We start from the raw sequence: 16168 nt of genomic DNA on the forward strand, positions 1-16168 counted from the left end.
CCCAGGGCAGAGGTAAAAGCCAGGGCCTGGTCCAAGTTTGGAGAGGCACTCAAGAAAAGCATGTCACTATTAAAACCTCCTCCCTCCACTTTTTGGCGAACACTTGAAATACTGAATGAAGGCAGCCAGATAAAACTATTCCCACATAGAACTCCGGCAACAGATTGCGCTCTCTGTCAAAATGGCGACAAAAACAACCTGATGCCTGCATCCCCCTCCCTCCTAATGGGCCAGTCTGAAGCTTGAGAAATGCATTGGAGAAAGCAATAGGGGTTTTTCTGGGAAAGGCCTTCACCTTGGAGTTGGGTTCTCATGGAAGGAGCTACAGGGGGTGGGATTTTAATTAAGCATGGAGGTGCTGGGGCAGGGCTGGAGGGAGCTGACGGGGGGAATGATCCATGAACAAAGCCTTCTATGGTGTACAAACAGCCACAGAGTTACCCCCAACTGGCAGGAACCCCGCCTGCACTTTAATGGATGGGATTAACAGCCAATCAGGGAGCCTCTTTATCATTCATCATGTTTTTACCAAACTTCCTGTTAGAATGGCACATATAAGAGAGTGATGAGCCCTCATAATGTAAAGATCATGTGCAAGCAACTAAATCTAAATCTAAGCAATCTAAATCTAAATCTAATCAACTAAATCTGTCATCTTGAGGCTTTTTTTTTTGGCCCAGATTTTGGGCGAAATGTGTGGAATGGTAAAAGTTACACAAAGGTGAATCAACAGTATCCAAAAATATTCTCAAAGCATTAAATATTATTATTTAAATGGATATCCAATACAGGTGTTCCAATTCTGTGAAGCATAGACTAGCATAGTTTCAGTGTGAAGATCATTTTGTGTTTGATTCTCAGGGAAAACACAAACTGACCAATGTATATCTTGAATGCTCAAATGAGGGTGCAATAATCACTTCCAACCAGACACAAATGCACAGTAACCACACAAACATACTAGCTTTCATTTAAAAAATATAACTTTTAATAAAGGCTACATCTCTTCATAATTACAATAATTAAAGTACCAAGTTGTCTTTAAAATGAAGCTCTATATAATGCATAATTTACATTTAAGTGAAACACAAACAGAATCGAGGGAGGAAAACACTGAAACGTAATGTCATGATTACAAGATATCCAAAGCATATAAAATTATTTTAAACATAAACCCCTCAGAAAAGCAAGGGAATATTCACACCCTGAAACAGGGCAGCACACAGCATGGTATCCATGTAGGCACAGGTAATGTATTAAAGACTAGCGATGGCATGTTCTCATCCACTCCTGCCAGTGCATTCTGAGAGTTTGCCCTGGAGCTCAGCTGTTCTAAATAGGCTACACCAGGTCTTTCCATTCAACATTTACACAGGACATTAGCCCCCTTCCATGCACACTCTCTGATCTCCCAGACAGTGTTGAAATTAAGATGACCTTTTTTGTGTTTTGTTCTTTAAATAGTATGACTTCCCATTACTTAGTGTTTTAAGAGTTTTGGAACAGGTTCCAGGACAAGGCTATTGGTTCCTGTGCAATGTCTGGACCTTAAACCAAAGGCACTAAAGATGCAACACATCACATCAGCTATTGGCTGGGCAATTAAGGTTGAAATATCCACCCAATCAGAAGAGAGGTTTGGAGAGGTGTGCTGTTCTGAAGCACAGTTCGTTCTCATTGGCCAGAAGAGAAGATTCCTGGTACAGTCTGTTGAGTTAAGGTCGCGTGACTCTAGACATCCGTCCATGCATGTATAACATTGAAAATCTCCCAATCAAATAAGCAGCTTGTCCAACATCTGAACACAGGTATGAGGGGAATGAAAGTTTAATAAATAGGAATAAAGTCTTTAACTTGTGACAGAAGCATATTATAACTTTGTGTACATATGAGCACCTCTGTATACACATGCACACATTCTCGCATCCAACACACGTATACACATCTACAATTATCACAAATGCTGGTCAGCAGTCCATGGTATGGTAACACACCAGTGTTGGCATGCTGTAGTCCCAAAAACAAGTGGTTGACTGCGTCTTCATTGGTCATAACATCTCTCTTAGCATTCCAAATCAAAGGAACAATTTCTCATGATGCATTGCTGCTTCAGATCCCTCTGTACTTCATTGGCTAGTATTCCTTCAATAGCTTGGTAAGCTAAACATCTTAACTTTTTTAGCTTCATAAAACGTCCATTTTCCACTGGTTGAGTTAGTCTTGAGTGCCGGGTAAGTCCACATGTGGGGTTGTCATGCTTGTTTAGTCCATTCTCTCCACTTTGCCGAGGATTTTGCCCTCATACATGGGCAGAACTGTGCAGTCGTCCCAGACCTCCTCAAACACGGCACCGCACTCAAACTCATCACTGGCCTTTTTGAAGTAGTACCTAAAACAGAGAAGATATACGGTCAACAAACTGTTGATGGCATTCATAAATGACAACAGGTAATCTATAGATAAAATGGTATTCTTTCATTCCAGAAAATAACAATGTTGATTACCAAGCTTATGAAAAGATTAAAGACCCCATGGAGATGTCACACAGAGACACACTCAAACAATCTTAATATCCCATTTCAACGGGAAATACATCACATTACAGAACTAAAATGTTTCATTTTGTGTGGACTTTAAATATCCATATCAGACACTAGTGCTATACTCTGTTGCACTCCACTATATGGGGGGAGGGGGGGGGATGCTTTAGCCTAAATTAGAGGGTCGGTTAAACACTACCACCCATCTACCATCAGGCCTCTGGTGTCTAATTGGGAGCTCTTGAGCAAATGATGGGGATCTTTCACAAGGTTGACATTTTAGGGTGCCGTAGAGTCTACTCTAGCTTTTTTCATTACCACATTGCGAGGGGATGAGTCTGGCCTTAATCTAGTCTTTGACCTTGACGGATGACCTCTTTGCCTCATTTCTATCACTCGACTTGTCTTTTTCCTTCCACCTCTGATGCACTAATGATCTACACCTCCTCCAGAAGGAAGAGAAAACAGTGGGAGGGGAGGGAGTGGTGAGGTCTGCCTCAGTAATTGGCTTTGTAATGGAAAATGCCCCCTCTTACTAACTTGCGCTGCGGTGCATGCTAGGTTTTTACAAGCAAACACCACCAAGTCATAGAAACAGTGCACATAAAACACACACAGGAATAACCATGACTCAAAACAACAACTGACAAGAACAAAGTTGCTTTTCTTCTTTCAATATGTCGGAAAAAATCCATTGTTCTCCCACTGCCCAACCCCAACTTCATAAATGAGGAACAAACTAGAATACTGCTACATGGCACATAATTACATCCTTATTTCTGGAGAATAAGCTATATCCTCCTCCGCAAAACCTTCAAAAGGGAAGCATTGCTCTTATTTGTTTCGAAAAAAAGAGAGGGAGAAGAAAGAAAAAGAGAAAGAAGTCTTTCCATTGGAACATGTTTTATATGGCAAGATTTTCTCTTCGCAACATCTGGCACCAATATCGTCTGGCAACTCTGGCAATACTGTTCTTTGTTGAATTTCTGCCATGTTGAAATGACCCAACTACACACATTTTCTGCGATTAAAACCATCAGCTTTGAATTCTCTTTTCCCTGAAAATGTGCATATTGAGAGAGGGGTGCTTAACATCTTAACGTCTTTTGACAATATTCATGTAGAATATGGGCCTCAGAAAACAAGCTATTTGACAAAACAAATCATCTATATGGACAGCAATGCAATCACATGGAGCATTACAGATTTTGGTCAGAGGGCAGCTAAATGGCCAGCATAGTTACCAGTAAAAGTTACTCAACTGGTCTGTTGTGCTTTAAATGGGCTTTTATGGAGTCAACATGCACAAGGAAAACCACTGGCGGCCATCTGACAGTGCCCCATTCAAATAAAGAGGCCAACACAAAGAGAGGCTTTGATATAAATGAGAAATAATCATTAAAAAAACTGATAGTCTTATGTAAACACACACACAAGTGTATGAGAGCAACATAGCTTGATACAATTGCTGAAAAATGTGTGCAAGTCTTTGTGCATCAAATGAAAGGCCTGGACTTCAAAGAGCTGCTTATTAAATGTGCCTTAAGATGAAATCAATCCCAGATGTGACCAAACGGCTACAGTTAAAATTCCCTCATTCTTGCTTTCTTTCTTTCTTTCTTTCTTTCTTTCTTTCTTTCTTTCTTTCGCTATGCACCCACCCCTGTTTCTTTGCTGTCCTATTAACTCCATACTTGCTGCTAATGTAAATAAATTATAGTAAACATCACTGTCTTGAAGAGACCAACAAAACCAACAAGTCAATAAATACCTTGCATAATTTTTTTTTTAATTAGCTAACTTCAGCAGCCTTAATATCAACTATTAAACAAAAATTCTGCAGTCAGAATTGAAAGTATACCTGTAGTTTCCTTTTTTCCTCAGTTGCTCCTTGAAGTGTCCGAGTGTGAGGCTGTGTGTTTTCATCATCCGGCGGTATGGGATTTCCTCACCACAAAAGAAGTATGTGACCACTGTCTCTGAGCCCAAACTACTGTGGCAACCTGACATCTTCTTGAGATCTTTTGGTCTGGAAAGACACAAACACATGAGCACAAATGTAAATATCCTCATAGCAGAGCATAATATTAGCTAGGTCTTAAAGACCACACTAGATGGCATGCACAACACATCGAAATTCTGTAACACAACAGGAAATATTTAGGGTGGGACTGGTTTTTATCCATCAGGATTCGATTTTGTGGAAGCATGTATGGATATTTTTCATGTTGAGTCCTTAAAACACCATCAATATTACAATTATAGCTCATACGTAGGATTAATGATAAAAAAATCTAAGACCTAATTATCAAACTTCAAGAATATGGTAATTCTAAATATTAGTCGATGACTGGGTAGAGGTCTGCAAACCCGAGTTCCAAGTTCCAGCCATTTTTTGGGGTTTACAGATCGGGCTCGGGCTCATTTAACTCCTTTCATTGTGCCCAAATATGCGCAGAGTACACATAGGCCAATGTGTTAAACATTGTTGTATTTAATATTAATAATTGACATTGCCTTTGCATAAAGTCCATAAACTTCACTGAGCTCCCTCACTGTCTGGTCATCTCTTCAAACCTGCTGCAGCGGTGGCTTTTCCCAGTTCAGATATCAGGCCTGTTAATGGTCTGTTTATGATCGGATATCTTTATTGGTTACTGAAGGGTCAGAGCATCTTGGGCCAGGACCGGGCTAGGGCCTATATCTGAGGCACATGCAGGGCTCTACGACTAGGTAAATATATATATATATATATATATATATATATATATATATATATATATATATATATATATATATATATGTGTATATATATGTATATATATATATATATATATATGTATATATATATATATATATATATATGTATATATATATATATATATATATATATATATATATATGTTAAGTACCAAAGTTGTGTCAGAGTCAGTAGTTGGCTCAAATGCTGTGCTTTAAGTTTCACAAATGCTGACTGAAATGAGTGAAAAGAAAAATGGTCAAGATTATCCCCTGGCTCCTTTCTTCATTTTGTAGTGCTACTTCAGACAGCCCTCTAGCATTAGACCAGGACTGAAGGTCAGCCAATTAAAAATGAAAAAGAGTTTTGCCATCAGGTGGCCAATGCTCCACACTTCAAACACTGGCTAGGACCAGAACCAAAAAAAGAGACCAACTAGGAGTTTCTGAAGGAAAAGAAAGACTAATGGCTGCAACTTGTGCCATTCGTCAATGAAAATGAATTAAAGTGCAATGAAAATCAGAAGAGATACATACTCATCAGTTTGAAACGCTGAACTGCCATTCTGCACAGGCACTGGGTGACTCTTGTCTCTCTGAAGGCTTGATGTTGAATGTCTGTGAAGTGTAACCCATACGTCAATACAGGAATCAATCAAGAGTTTTTAGCAAGGACTGACATAGAGGATCTTAAATTCTAGAGCTTGTACCTCTGTTTAGAGGGTTTGGAAACTTCTTCAAGGCGTCTGCAGGCCTCTTCCAGCTGTGCCAGGGTGTTGGGAGGGGGTAGAGGAGGCATAGTGGGGTCCTGAACGATGGGGTGTGCGGGCTGGTGGGCACGGAGATGCCCACTGCTTCCGCCACCTCCCCAGGTGTGTGTGCGTGTGGGATCCAAACACTGCGACTTCTTTACATTTTGAGTGCTGCAAAAACAGCAAGTTTGAATATGTAAGTACAATGTAAAAACAAAAAGCTCACAGGAATCACAATGGACAGATGGGAAGCCTCAGTCTTTAAAACACTTGTGCAATTCAGTAACAAAAAGACAACTAGTGTGCAAATGCGCTTGCCCAAGAATTTTCCGAGAGTACAATGTAGACATGACCACAGAGTTGTGAGACAGACCTGTGGGGCTTGTGCTTGGCCTGTCGGTCGCTCTCCAGGATCCACTGCCATACATTTTGAGAGCGGTCTGTACTGTCAGCTGGCAGCTGGAGGAGAGTGGTTTCCAACCCTTCTGTGTTGACGTCCTCTCCAGATTTACACAGACGCTTAGATAAAGAGCTGGGATGCCTAGCAGCAGGAAAAAGGGAAATAAATGAAGCTGAAAAACTCCAGGATGTAACAATTAAAAAGTACTGAGATATTAAAGCTTATTTCTAGCATGTTTAGCACACAATGACATATTTTATGGTGTTGCTAATAGTGCATCACAGTGTTAAACATATCACTTGCTATTGACAGTAGGTGGCGCTATGACTATAACTGAATACGGGCATGTAGATGTAGTTCAGGCCAGGACTCTCATCAAACATGTTAAGTTTCGGGCAATTGGAAACTGCATGCCTGAATTACAGCAACTTCCCATTTCACTACATTAATAGCATGCTTTAGCATTTAGCTAAGTGTTGCTAGCATGTTTTAGTATATTTCAAGCATGTTTCCAGCCTATTTAACACTTGTTGACATTTTTAATATGTTCCTAGGAGTCCATAACAGTGTTAACCATGACACTTCCTGTTGCCAGGAGGTGGTGCTATGCCTAGCTGAATATGGACATGGATATTTGCTCAGCACAGAACACCTATCAAACATGTGAAGTTTGGGGTAGATTGGACATTGCTTGCCTGAGTTACAGCAACTTCCTGTTTCATGGCGAAACATAAAATTTTGTCAGGCCACCAAGGACACGCCCTTTGACGAAAAACTTAAGATCTTCACAATTTAATGTTGCAATGTCCTTATGATAATCCTCAACAAGTTTGAAGATTAAAACTGTAGGCAGAGTTCGTCAAAGGACGAGGCCTGGAAATGGCAAAAACGTAACAAAAATCATACAGGAAATTTAAAATACAAACTTCCTGTTGGCTTTTGGATTTTGTACCAAGATACTTTTTTGTAGGTAATGGCATGTTACATGCTTGTACCGATTTTCATATATAAACGTAAAAGATAGCTTGAGGCGCACTCCGTTGAATGAGTAAAGGTGGTGCTACCGAGTCATTTTGCCACACCCACTTCTGAAACCCATATCAGACGTAAATCTAAATGTTCGGGTGCAAAGTAAATGTTCGGGTGCAAAGTTTCATGAGTTTTGGAGCATGTTTAGGCCCTCAAAAATGTGATTCAATTGAGAACAACAACAAAAATGTGAGTTTACCCAGAGGCCACTTCTGCAGGGATGCCACACTGGTCTCGGCCCAGACTCCGGCTGCGGCTGTAGGGGGCAGAGCCGCATTCTGAAGCTCCATGGCACAGGCACTGCACCCGGTGGGTCGCCTCCACCTCGATTTGCTCCTTGCTTTTGGTCCCAGCATGGTGATGGATGTAATGGTGATGGATGTGCTTGGTCGACTGTCTGGAGATGAAGGTCTTTGCCGGCATGTATCCATTCACAGAGCCAGACTGCGACCTGGTGCCGGGACCTCCCCGAGGCGGGGGGCGCTGTTCAGGAGAGCGGGAGCGTGGGGAATGCCGCAGCATTCCTGGAGACTGACAGCCAGGGGTCTTGAGAACTCGGGAAAGGTGCTCATCCAGGATGGCCTGGGGGTCCTCCTCACAAGAGCCAGGAGGGAGCAAAGGCAGAGAGTGGGATGCACTGCTTCCAGACACCTCGGATTCATCCCTCTCCTCCTCCTTAAACACACACAGGAATCCAGTGTTACAAATAAATTCTTGCAAACAGCCTATTTGCCCAAAATATTCTGCAAATGTCATGCATATAAATGTATGTTTCTGTGAATTCTTTATTATAAAACTTATAAAATGTTGACACACTGACAACATTTTCAGAGACTTCCAGCAATACCAACCTCCTGAATCTGTTGAAGTCTCTCCTCCAGGGAGCTCATGGTTTCCTGTTCCCGCTTCAGACGCTCCAGTCTGACTATCAGCTGTGCCGCAAAGGCTGCTGGCTCCACGGGAGTCATCTCCTTTGGTGGCCGCCGCGTCCTCTGCACAAACAGAGAGAGATTCAGATTAGCGAGAAGTCCAGACAGGACAGGAGGGGTTGATTTCTACAGATGCCCTCCCCGCATAAGTCTACTGCCCATCCAACACGTGCACACACACACAAACACATGCCCCACACCACTGGCATGGGCCACTGCCGGCATGAGCAGTTGGTCACGCTCTAAGGAGCCTCGGCTTGTTCCCTCTGTAGTGCAACCAAGCCATCAGCCTGGCCTGTGAAGTCAGGCAGCTTCAAAGAGCCCTCGTCAAATATCAAACGCTCACCAGGGGCGGCAGGGACACTGGCTTTACATCTAGCAATAAAAGTCACATATCGACAGGGGGAAAAAAGAGGGAGGCAAAGGAAAAAAGGAAAGAGAGGGGGATTAAAAGAAGAGAAAGTAAGATGGTGAGATGTGTGCCGCCACTAGAGGAGTCAAGCGGTGAGAGATCAGAAGCACAGAGGTAATTTATTCCCCCCCAACAACAGCAGGCACCTTTGAGCTACAGTAGCCACATTATCCTCCTTCCCCATGTGTGCGTCTCACACAAGGATTTTCTATCGCTTTCTTATTATTTTTATTATTATTTTGTGCCCTGCCTTTCTTGATTTGGCTTCCTCTTTCCATCTCTTTGTGAAGACGATGAAGAGAGAGACGAAAGAGAGAAGAAAGCAAGACGAGCTGCTGGTGAGACTTGCAGCAGCTCCAGGCCCCTGCTGCCTTAAAGTAGCATCATGGGAGAGGCAGCCAGTCATTGCCAAATCAGAAGGGAAATATTACAAACAAGAAAAAAAGGAGACAGGGCGGGAGGCAAGGAGATAAAGAGAAAGAGAGAGAAGACACAGAAAATGGAAGGGATTTCCAAAGCAGAATTTAAAATTGTTTGTGCTCTTGTCCTCTCTCATACATTCAGTGACAGGATGAGGAAAGAAGGAACACAAAGGAGGGTAAGAAAGGGTAAGAGGGCATAGGGAGGGTGGATACAGGTTTGTTTGACTTGCTTAACAAATTGTCTTTCCAAACTCCAAACACTAACCAACCATCTCTCTTTTTCTACTTTGAGGGAGGCAGAGAGGAAACGAGGGAGAGGGGGAAGGAGGGTGCTGCTGGAGGAATAAAAAGGGTGCAGCTCGGTTGGAAGTTGTCACTTCCCTTGAAGTCAGCCCCATTCATCCGCTGATCAAAGCATTCTCTGAGAGAGACAGTTGATTTTGGTGCCCCGGGATAAAACAGACTCATTTAGCGCGGTGTGGCACTTTATTAAGAGTCATTATCCCAGAATGAGCACAACAACACAAACGGTCCACAGCCGAGAGTGGGTAAAGCTTTTTAATTGGGGTTGATGTTGGAGTTGTTTGTATGTAATTCAGAAGAATGGTGAGGACACTTACAGGGAACGGAGGTAGTGACACTTGGCCGTTCATCCTCATGTTGCGTTGCATCTCTCGTTGTAACTGTTTTTTACTCCCCAGCTTGTAAGGAGGTATGGCATCTCTGTCAGGACACACAGAGAACAATAAAGGTTATTTACTGCCCAAATTAATATACAATAGACAGACACATACATCTTCAGCATCCGTAGAAACTCAAATCCTGTAGTCATACAGATCTACACTTAGTGCGATGTTGAAATAATGGCCCAGAAAACGATGCACTCTCACCCTGTGCAAACTAAAACCGCAAGCCCCATGACTTTCCTTTCAATACCATCCAAAACCCAAAGTTCTTCATCTTCCTCCATGTTAGCCGTGAGCATTCCAGACTGCTGGTAACAGCAAGATCTTTCTCTGCTCTCCTGCCCAGCACAGACGCTGTGGGGCTCGCTCAAACCCAAAGGGCAGCAGCGCAAATGCTGCCACTATGACCAACTCACAATCAAGCGTCACCACCGTTATGACATCTATATGATGTTACCAATTACAAAAAGGATGGCTTGTGTTTCCATAAACACTCCTAATCCATCTAATCCATGGCAGAATGTTCGTAAACCTCCACCTCTTCAATCTCACCCTTTCTTGCCTCTAAAGCCAGACATCTCTCTCATCCTCTGCTCAACTTTTTTTTTTTAAGCCAGGCCAGTTTCCTTTGCTCTGTTCTGACTCTGAAGTGTATGACCTAGCCCAAATGCAGTTTCCAGCATGTCTTTGAAAGCTCACAGTCATGCGCATAAAGCCGTCGCTCCAATCTTCATTTGGCAAGCGCTCGGCAGTCAGCCTCTGATCTTGCGCACATCAAAAGGCTGGTTTGTAAGATAAGGTAATGTTTGAAGTCGGCGCAGCGGCATTCCCTAGCGTCCAAGTAACTCCATAAATAAGATATAAGCAAAATTTCCCCCACTTCTCCACCCCTCCCTCGCTCCCTCCCTTTATCTGGAATTCAGATTCTGATTTAGCGCCGTGCCTTTTAACTCAAATAAAAACGCAGCTATTTCAATCAAATCAGCCTCCAAATAAAGAACACAGAGGCTGGTTTTCCCATTGCGTATGCTACTTCAAAGTGGCACAAATACAAACAAAATATAGGATAAGAAATGCAATGGCTAAATGTGAATGAAATCACTGGACAGGAGCATGTAGATATTTATTTTTTTCCCCCATTTGATTAGCTTATGTTTTCAACACTAATTTAAACTATGCTGCGGTTTCAGCTATTAAATAAATACTTCCCAGGTCACTCAATAACCTGTTGCACATTTTGTGAAGAAAAAAAAAAAAAAAAGTGCCCCATGGTTGCACCTATCAAAATATTAATCTTTGGTTCAATCAGCCAACTGTCCATAGACACTCGCTGTGTTTGGAGCTTTGGGGTGTCACAGGCTGGCTGTGCTTTATGGGAATCTCCTATTCACTTGTGCAAGTAATTTTCAAAAGCAGCCAGCCACCCTCTTATCCCTCTAACCTCCCGGGGCCTAACAATGGGCTGAAAGCGATTCAGTTAAGCCTTTCATCCAGCATGCACTTTATTTCTCACTCTCTGCACTTAGCTATGCACTTGCACAATTGCATCTGCCGCAAACACAGAGGGGGGAGGGCTGCTTTCAGGCAGAGGTGGGGATGAATGGGTGGTGTACATGAGTGTCTGGGGGATGGGGTCCCAAACACCCTAATCCCAGGTGACCTGCTCTTGTGCTCCAGAAATGGCTAACCACTCAAAGGCCTAGCTGACACCGGATCCCCCTCGTTCCAGCCACGACGGGCTCATACCAAACCTCCATGTGAGATGTGATTCCTTTAATTTACTGCCAAAACACTTCACTGATTGTCTTTTAGTCCACATAGCGAGTTAACACTCACCCCCTTTTTCCAGAACAATGGAGAAACTAATAAATAATAGTGTCTTCGGTGAATAAATTGTGCAATGTCTAAAAAGAGAGCCATTGAAGATCAAAGCTTTCTAGGGAAAGAGCATGGGTAAAAGAGGAGGACAAACTGGTCAATGTCATTTCCTTTTGAGGAATTTGCAAACATTAGCTTCAATTAGCGCATAGAGGAAGCACATTTTCCGAGGACCCTTCTCTTGGGTCCACTCACTTCTCATAGCTCATCCCCTTCAAGACTCCAGCAACGCATTAAAAATATCTCAAACGCATTTAAAAGAAAATGTATCATCTGCAATCTGTACCATCTCATTACCAGCCACAAATGACTAAATAATTAAACCCAATGTCTGCTAACAGCCAGAGAAAGATGTTAGTATTTGACCACAGTGTAGAGATAGACTGAACTATACATTTTTCAAGATAGCATTTTTAGGCATCATCTTATTCATTCCGATTTGCCTATGATGCCCAACAGTGCCACCTAGGGAGGCAGTTTACTATTTTAAGAAACAGAAAAATACATAAATATATAGGGTTTCAAAAAGACACTTACACACTACTGTCCGTCATGGACATCGAGTCATCCGTCAAGGCATCGCTGGAGACCTCGCTGTCGTTGGCACTGGTGGCAGGGACAAAACTATAACCGGACGCAACACGATAGGGGTTTCCAGGGTCGCTGCGTCTATAAGACCTACAGGAACAACAAACAGTTTTGCTTTTAATTGAAAGCGTGGTACAGTGGTTAAATTGCAAGGCTATTAACTGGAAGGTTGCTTGCTTGGTTCATGAACCCACAATTGAGGCATTTGTAACTAGGTTACTCAAATGGGACTGAACCTGCAAGACCTATATGTGTATCACTTTTAGAAATGTCTTCTGCTGCATTCTAAGCTTTGCCATAACAGAATTGAACCACGCAATATTTTAAACGGAGTCAATCGCTCAGGTAAATTACTGCCACGGCAGAGCAACAGTGGAAAGCAACTTTGAAAACTTGACTAAGTTTTGCCATCACAAAGTTGATGCCTCCAGTTAACAGGACAACATGATTACCATCTTGATTACTGGGGTTTGTTACAACCACAGTAATGCAAGAAAGCATGTCAAGTATGAACAACGAGACCACACATGTGTACTTGCCTAGACTATGAATCTGGCCTTAACGAAATCGATTAAAGCATCAGTCAAATAATTAAATAAATGTTAAGATAACATCCAAACTTTGAGAGCAAAAGAGGGATAATAATCACATTGCAAATAGAAAAATACTTCTAACATGGATTCCCATATGTTTGTGAAAAGTGTCCAGCTAATTTTACAAGCCTTTTTTTTCCTTCATGGCTGGGGGAGGAACTCAAGCTCAGTTTGTCTTTTCTCTACTCTTCCCTTTCATCTCCCTTGCCCCCACCTCCCCCTTGCGGCAGCCCGGTGAGGGCTGATCGGGGGAAAGTTAAGTGAGCAGCACATCTGTGTGAATTGCCAATGCCACTTCCCTTCAGTGGAGCATATCTGGGGCCTTTTGTCTGGGCCAGGCACCCCTTTCCTTACTTTACCTCCCCCTTCCAAACTTTCCCGTTTCATGCCATTCCTTCTCTTGTGCTGTTTCCTCTGCTAGGGGCACCTCCTCCACATACCCACCCAGGCCGCCCCTCCCTCCGATCTCTCTCTCACTCTCCATACCCCTCTCTCCTGCTGTGACACATTCCTGCTCCACTGGAAGAGGAGGAGGAGGTAGAGAACCTGAGCCGGGCTGAGAGGGAGAGAGAGAAAGAGAGAGAGAGAGAGAGAGAAAGAACATGAGAGAGAGCGGAAAGAAAGAAGGGGGGGCTCCTCTTTATGAGAATGCCTACTGCCAGCAGCGCTGTGAGGGGAGACCCAGCAGGACTATAGCCTACGGCCCCAACTCAAACCTGACCTTTGGAAGCTCTTGCTCAGAGTCAGGTATTTAGCACAGCTGGGTTCACATTCTTCCCTCGCTCACCCCCTCATTCATGCTTTCTTTCATGAGGTGCCTCGCCCCCCTCTGTCCTTCTTTTCCGCTCGCTCAAAAAGTGTACTTATTCTCCATCCGTCGGGGTTTTTTCCTAGATAAAAGTGCGAAGAGAGGCAGTTGAAATCAGAGGAGAATGGTGGTAAATAAGAAACGGAGGAGATGAAGGCCACGGTCTCTGTGACTCACAGAAGAACTGCTGCTGCGTGTTGTTTTGTGAATAACTTGATTCAGAAACACAGAAATGGAGAGAATAAGTTCCACATGCTTCAGATGAACAAAAAAGTGCCCCAAGAGAGAGGGAAAACAGACTGCTCAAGGAGCATTCTTCAAAAATAAATCAGGGAATAACATCAAAAAAAGAGACTTTGCTTACTCTCTTCTGCTTCTTAATCATCTCCTACATAAACAACCAGACAAAGATAAGCAGAGATGAAACATTCTGTCACCTTTTTCAAGATCACCCTCCCAATGAGCTGTCTTTGAGACAGGAAAAAATTTGTCTGGCACCACACCTTAATGGGTCACCTCATTTACAACCTCAAGTTGTGTGACGGCTAGCAATTCATCAAACCAGATTTCCCCTGGTGTTTTGTTTAGACACAGACAATATACTTCTTTTTTTTAAAAACCAAACCAGCAACTCGTCAAGACATCTAAAGGTGTCAAACCTGACAAAGTACAGATAAAGAGCTGGTCTAAACGAAGACTAGTTAAAACAACTTTAATAAAATCTTGTGAGCAATTTGATGAAGTACTTTGTTTTGTTAACAGCGAAGAAAAAGCTGAAGTTTTGTTTTTGAATCAGTGACATTTTTGATGTGTGCCACTTGTTTTATCCGTTTGACGGTTGAAACCAATTTTACATTGTGAACTAGCCTTGATCCTTGAAGATGATCCTCTAACGACAGAAGAATTTCAAAGTAGAGGAAACTGTGTGGAGCCAGCAGAGGGCCTGGTGCTAGACAATATTTACATGAAAGGAAGAGCTGCTCTATTGATGTTTTTTCCCCCTTCTCACTCTCTCTCTCTGCGTAATGCAAGCCAGGTGAGAGCAAACGGTCCCAAACTCGCAAGAAAGGGCCTCTCATGTTTAATGCAAGAGCTCAAGTGTGATAGCTCTAAAAAGTAAGAAATAATACACTTGGAAACGCATTACTCATTTTTTAATTTGACATTCCTCTGATGAATTTATGCAAAATTATTTACTTCACACATACACACACATACATAGAGAATTAATCCCCATGACTCAGTGTCTTGCTCAAGAACACAAACAGTGATAGCCTACACATCAATAAATTTTTGTTTCAACCTACATCTTTTCGGCTACCTTTAAGGTATAAGCTACACACTATAGGCTGCATGACACATGAAGCAGTACGAAGCATGCGACAGCATTGCAGGATTGTCATAGTATACAGTGTTCAAGTGAAAAACATTTTTTGGGATATCTCACCTGTAGCCTTTCTCCAAAACTTCCACTGCGCGAAGGGATGGAGGTGACCGTAATGCTTTGGCAGACAGTCCAACTACAGTGGCCAAAGCTTTGGCTTTAAAGTCATTACAACTCCATTCTTCCTCTTCATTTAGAGTCGGCAAGTATCCGCACACCAGCTTTATACTTCCTAGTCCGTTAGGATTCACATGACTGGGGTTCTCACACCCGGTTCTGACATACTCAAGGTATATGTCTGAGGTCAAGAACATCTGATAGGCATTCTCCTCCATAGCCGTCTGGATCTCCATTTGAGCCTGATCAAACATTGCAGAGTCAATCTGCTGACGCTTAATATTATCCCTAATGAAGGTCTTAGTAGCAGGTTTAAGCTGCTTGGCCACAACGCTGTTGTTCTCGATATACCGCTTGTAAATTGCTTTGGCAACTCTGTTTGTTTTGGTATCCTTGAGGTCCATTTGCCTGAAACCATTGCAGGCAAACCAGAAATCTAAAGTGTCCTCGCATTTTTCACGTTCAAGATATGACCGAAAAAGTTGAGCACCGTCCTGGTCCCCAAGAAGGAAATGTAAAGATTTGGTCCACCGAGCAAGAGGGGAGTCCGGGGACGCACTGCCCTCAGGTTCCCCAAGTCCATCCAAGTCATCCCTCCTGGCTGTGGAACAGCGAAGATCAGCCATAATGGTTTTCACAGGATCCTTCGGTCTCATCATGGCCAGCTTGCTGGCATGGTGGCATGTTGTCTCACCCTCTTCCCCTGGGACCGGTGGACGTGGGTCATCTTCTCTGAAGCTACTGACCATAGGATCTGTGAGTGTCCTATTCATGGCTCTTGCAGCTCCTGCAGCAAAGCCTTCAGTGTGAAGCTCAGCTGTAATCTCCTTTCTCTCTTAAATCAGCAGGGGAGCTTCTCTCTGAAACACAAAGTATTGATCTCATCAAAAC

General features: G+C 42.9%; 2 protein-coding genes across 5 annotated transcripts in view; both read right to left on the reverse strand.

Moving 5' to 3' along the window:
- Positions 1–965: 965 nt before the first annotated feature.
- LOC132140473 (axin-2) lies at positions 966–16050 on the reverse strand. Its single transcript, XM_059549258.1, has 10 exons — positions 15224–16050; positions 12325–12465; positions 9844–9946; positions 8312–8452; positions 7660–8135; positions 6405–6572; positions 5990–6202; positions 5817–5897; positions 4402–4569; positions 966–2389 (listed from the first exon to the last, which is right to left on the reverse strand). Exons 1-10 carry the CDS (start codon positions 16048–16050, stop codon positions 2263–2265), a joined length of 2445 nt encoding a protein of 814 aa, XP_059405241.1. The 3' UTR covers positions 966–2262.
- Positions 16002–16168, reverse strand: part of LOC132140432 (centrosomal protein of 112 kDa-like) — a 227079-nt gene continuing 226912 nt past the window's right edge. For all 4 annotated transcript variants that reach the window (XM_059549213.1, XM_059549250.1, XM_059549233.1 and 1 more), the window contains one exon: positions 16002–16137. In XM_059549213.1, the coding sequence (XP_059405196.1) occupies positions 16119–16137 (19 nt within the window). In that variant the 3' untranslated portion in view covers positions 16002–16118. The remainder of the gene's footprint in view (positions 16138–16168) is intronic.

This window comes from Carassius carassius, chromosome 1, assembly GCF_963082965.1.
Source record: "Carassius carassius chromosome 1, fCarCar2.1, whole genome shotgun sequence".
Classification (NCBI taxonomy): domain Eukaryota; kingdom Metazoa; phylum Chordata; class Actinopteri; order Cypriniformes; family Cyprinidae; genus Carassius; species Carassius carassius.

What these genes read in the sequence shown, in the direction of transcription:
- LOC132140473 (XM_059549258.1), bottom strand. Translation starts at nt 16,050, where the DNA reads ATGAATAGGACACTCACAGATCCTATGGTCAGTAGCTTCAGAGAAGAT. An exon ending in TCCATGACGGACAGTAGTGT is followed by an intron (nt 9,947 to 12,324) that starts GTAAGTGTCTTT and finishes GTGTCCTGACAG; the next exon opens with AGATGCCATACCTCCTTACA. An exon ending in CCTGCAGAAGTGGCCTCTGG is followed by an intron (nt 6,573 to 7,659) that starts GTAAACTCACAT and finishes TCCTGCTGCTAG; the next exon opens with GCATCCCAGCTCTTTATCTA.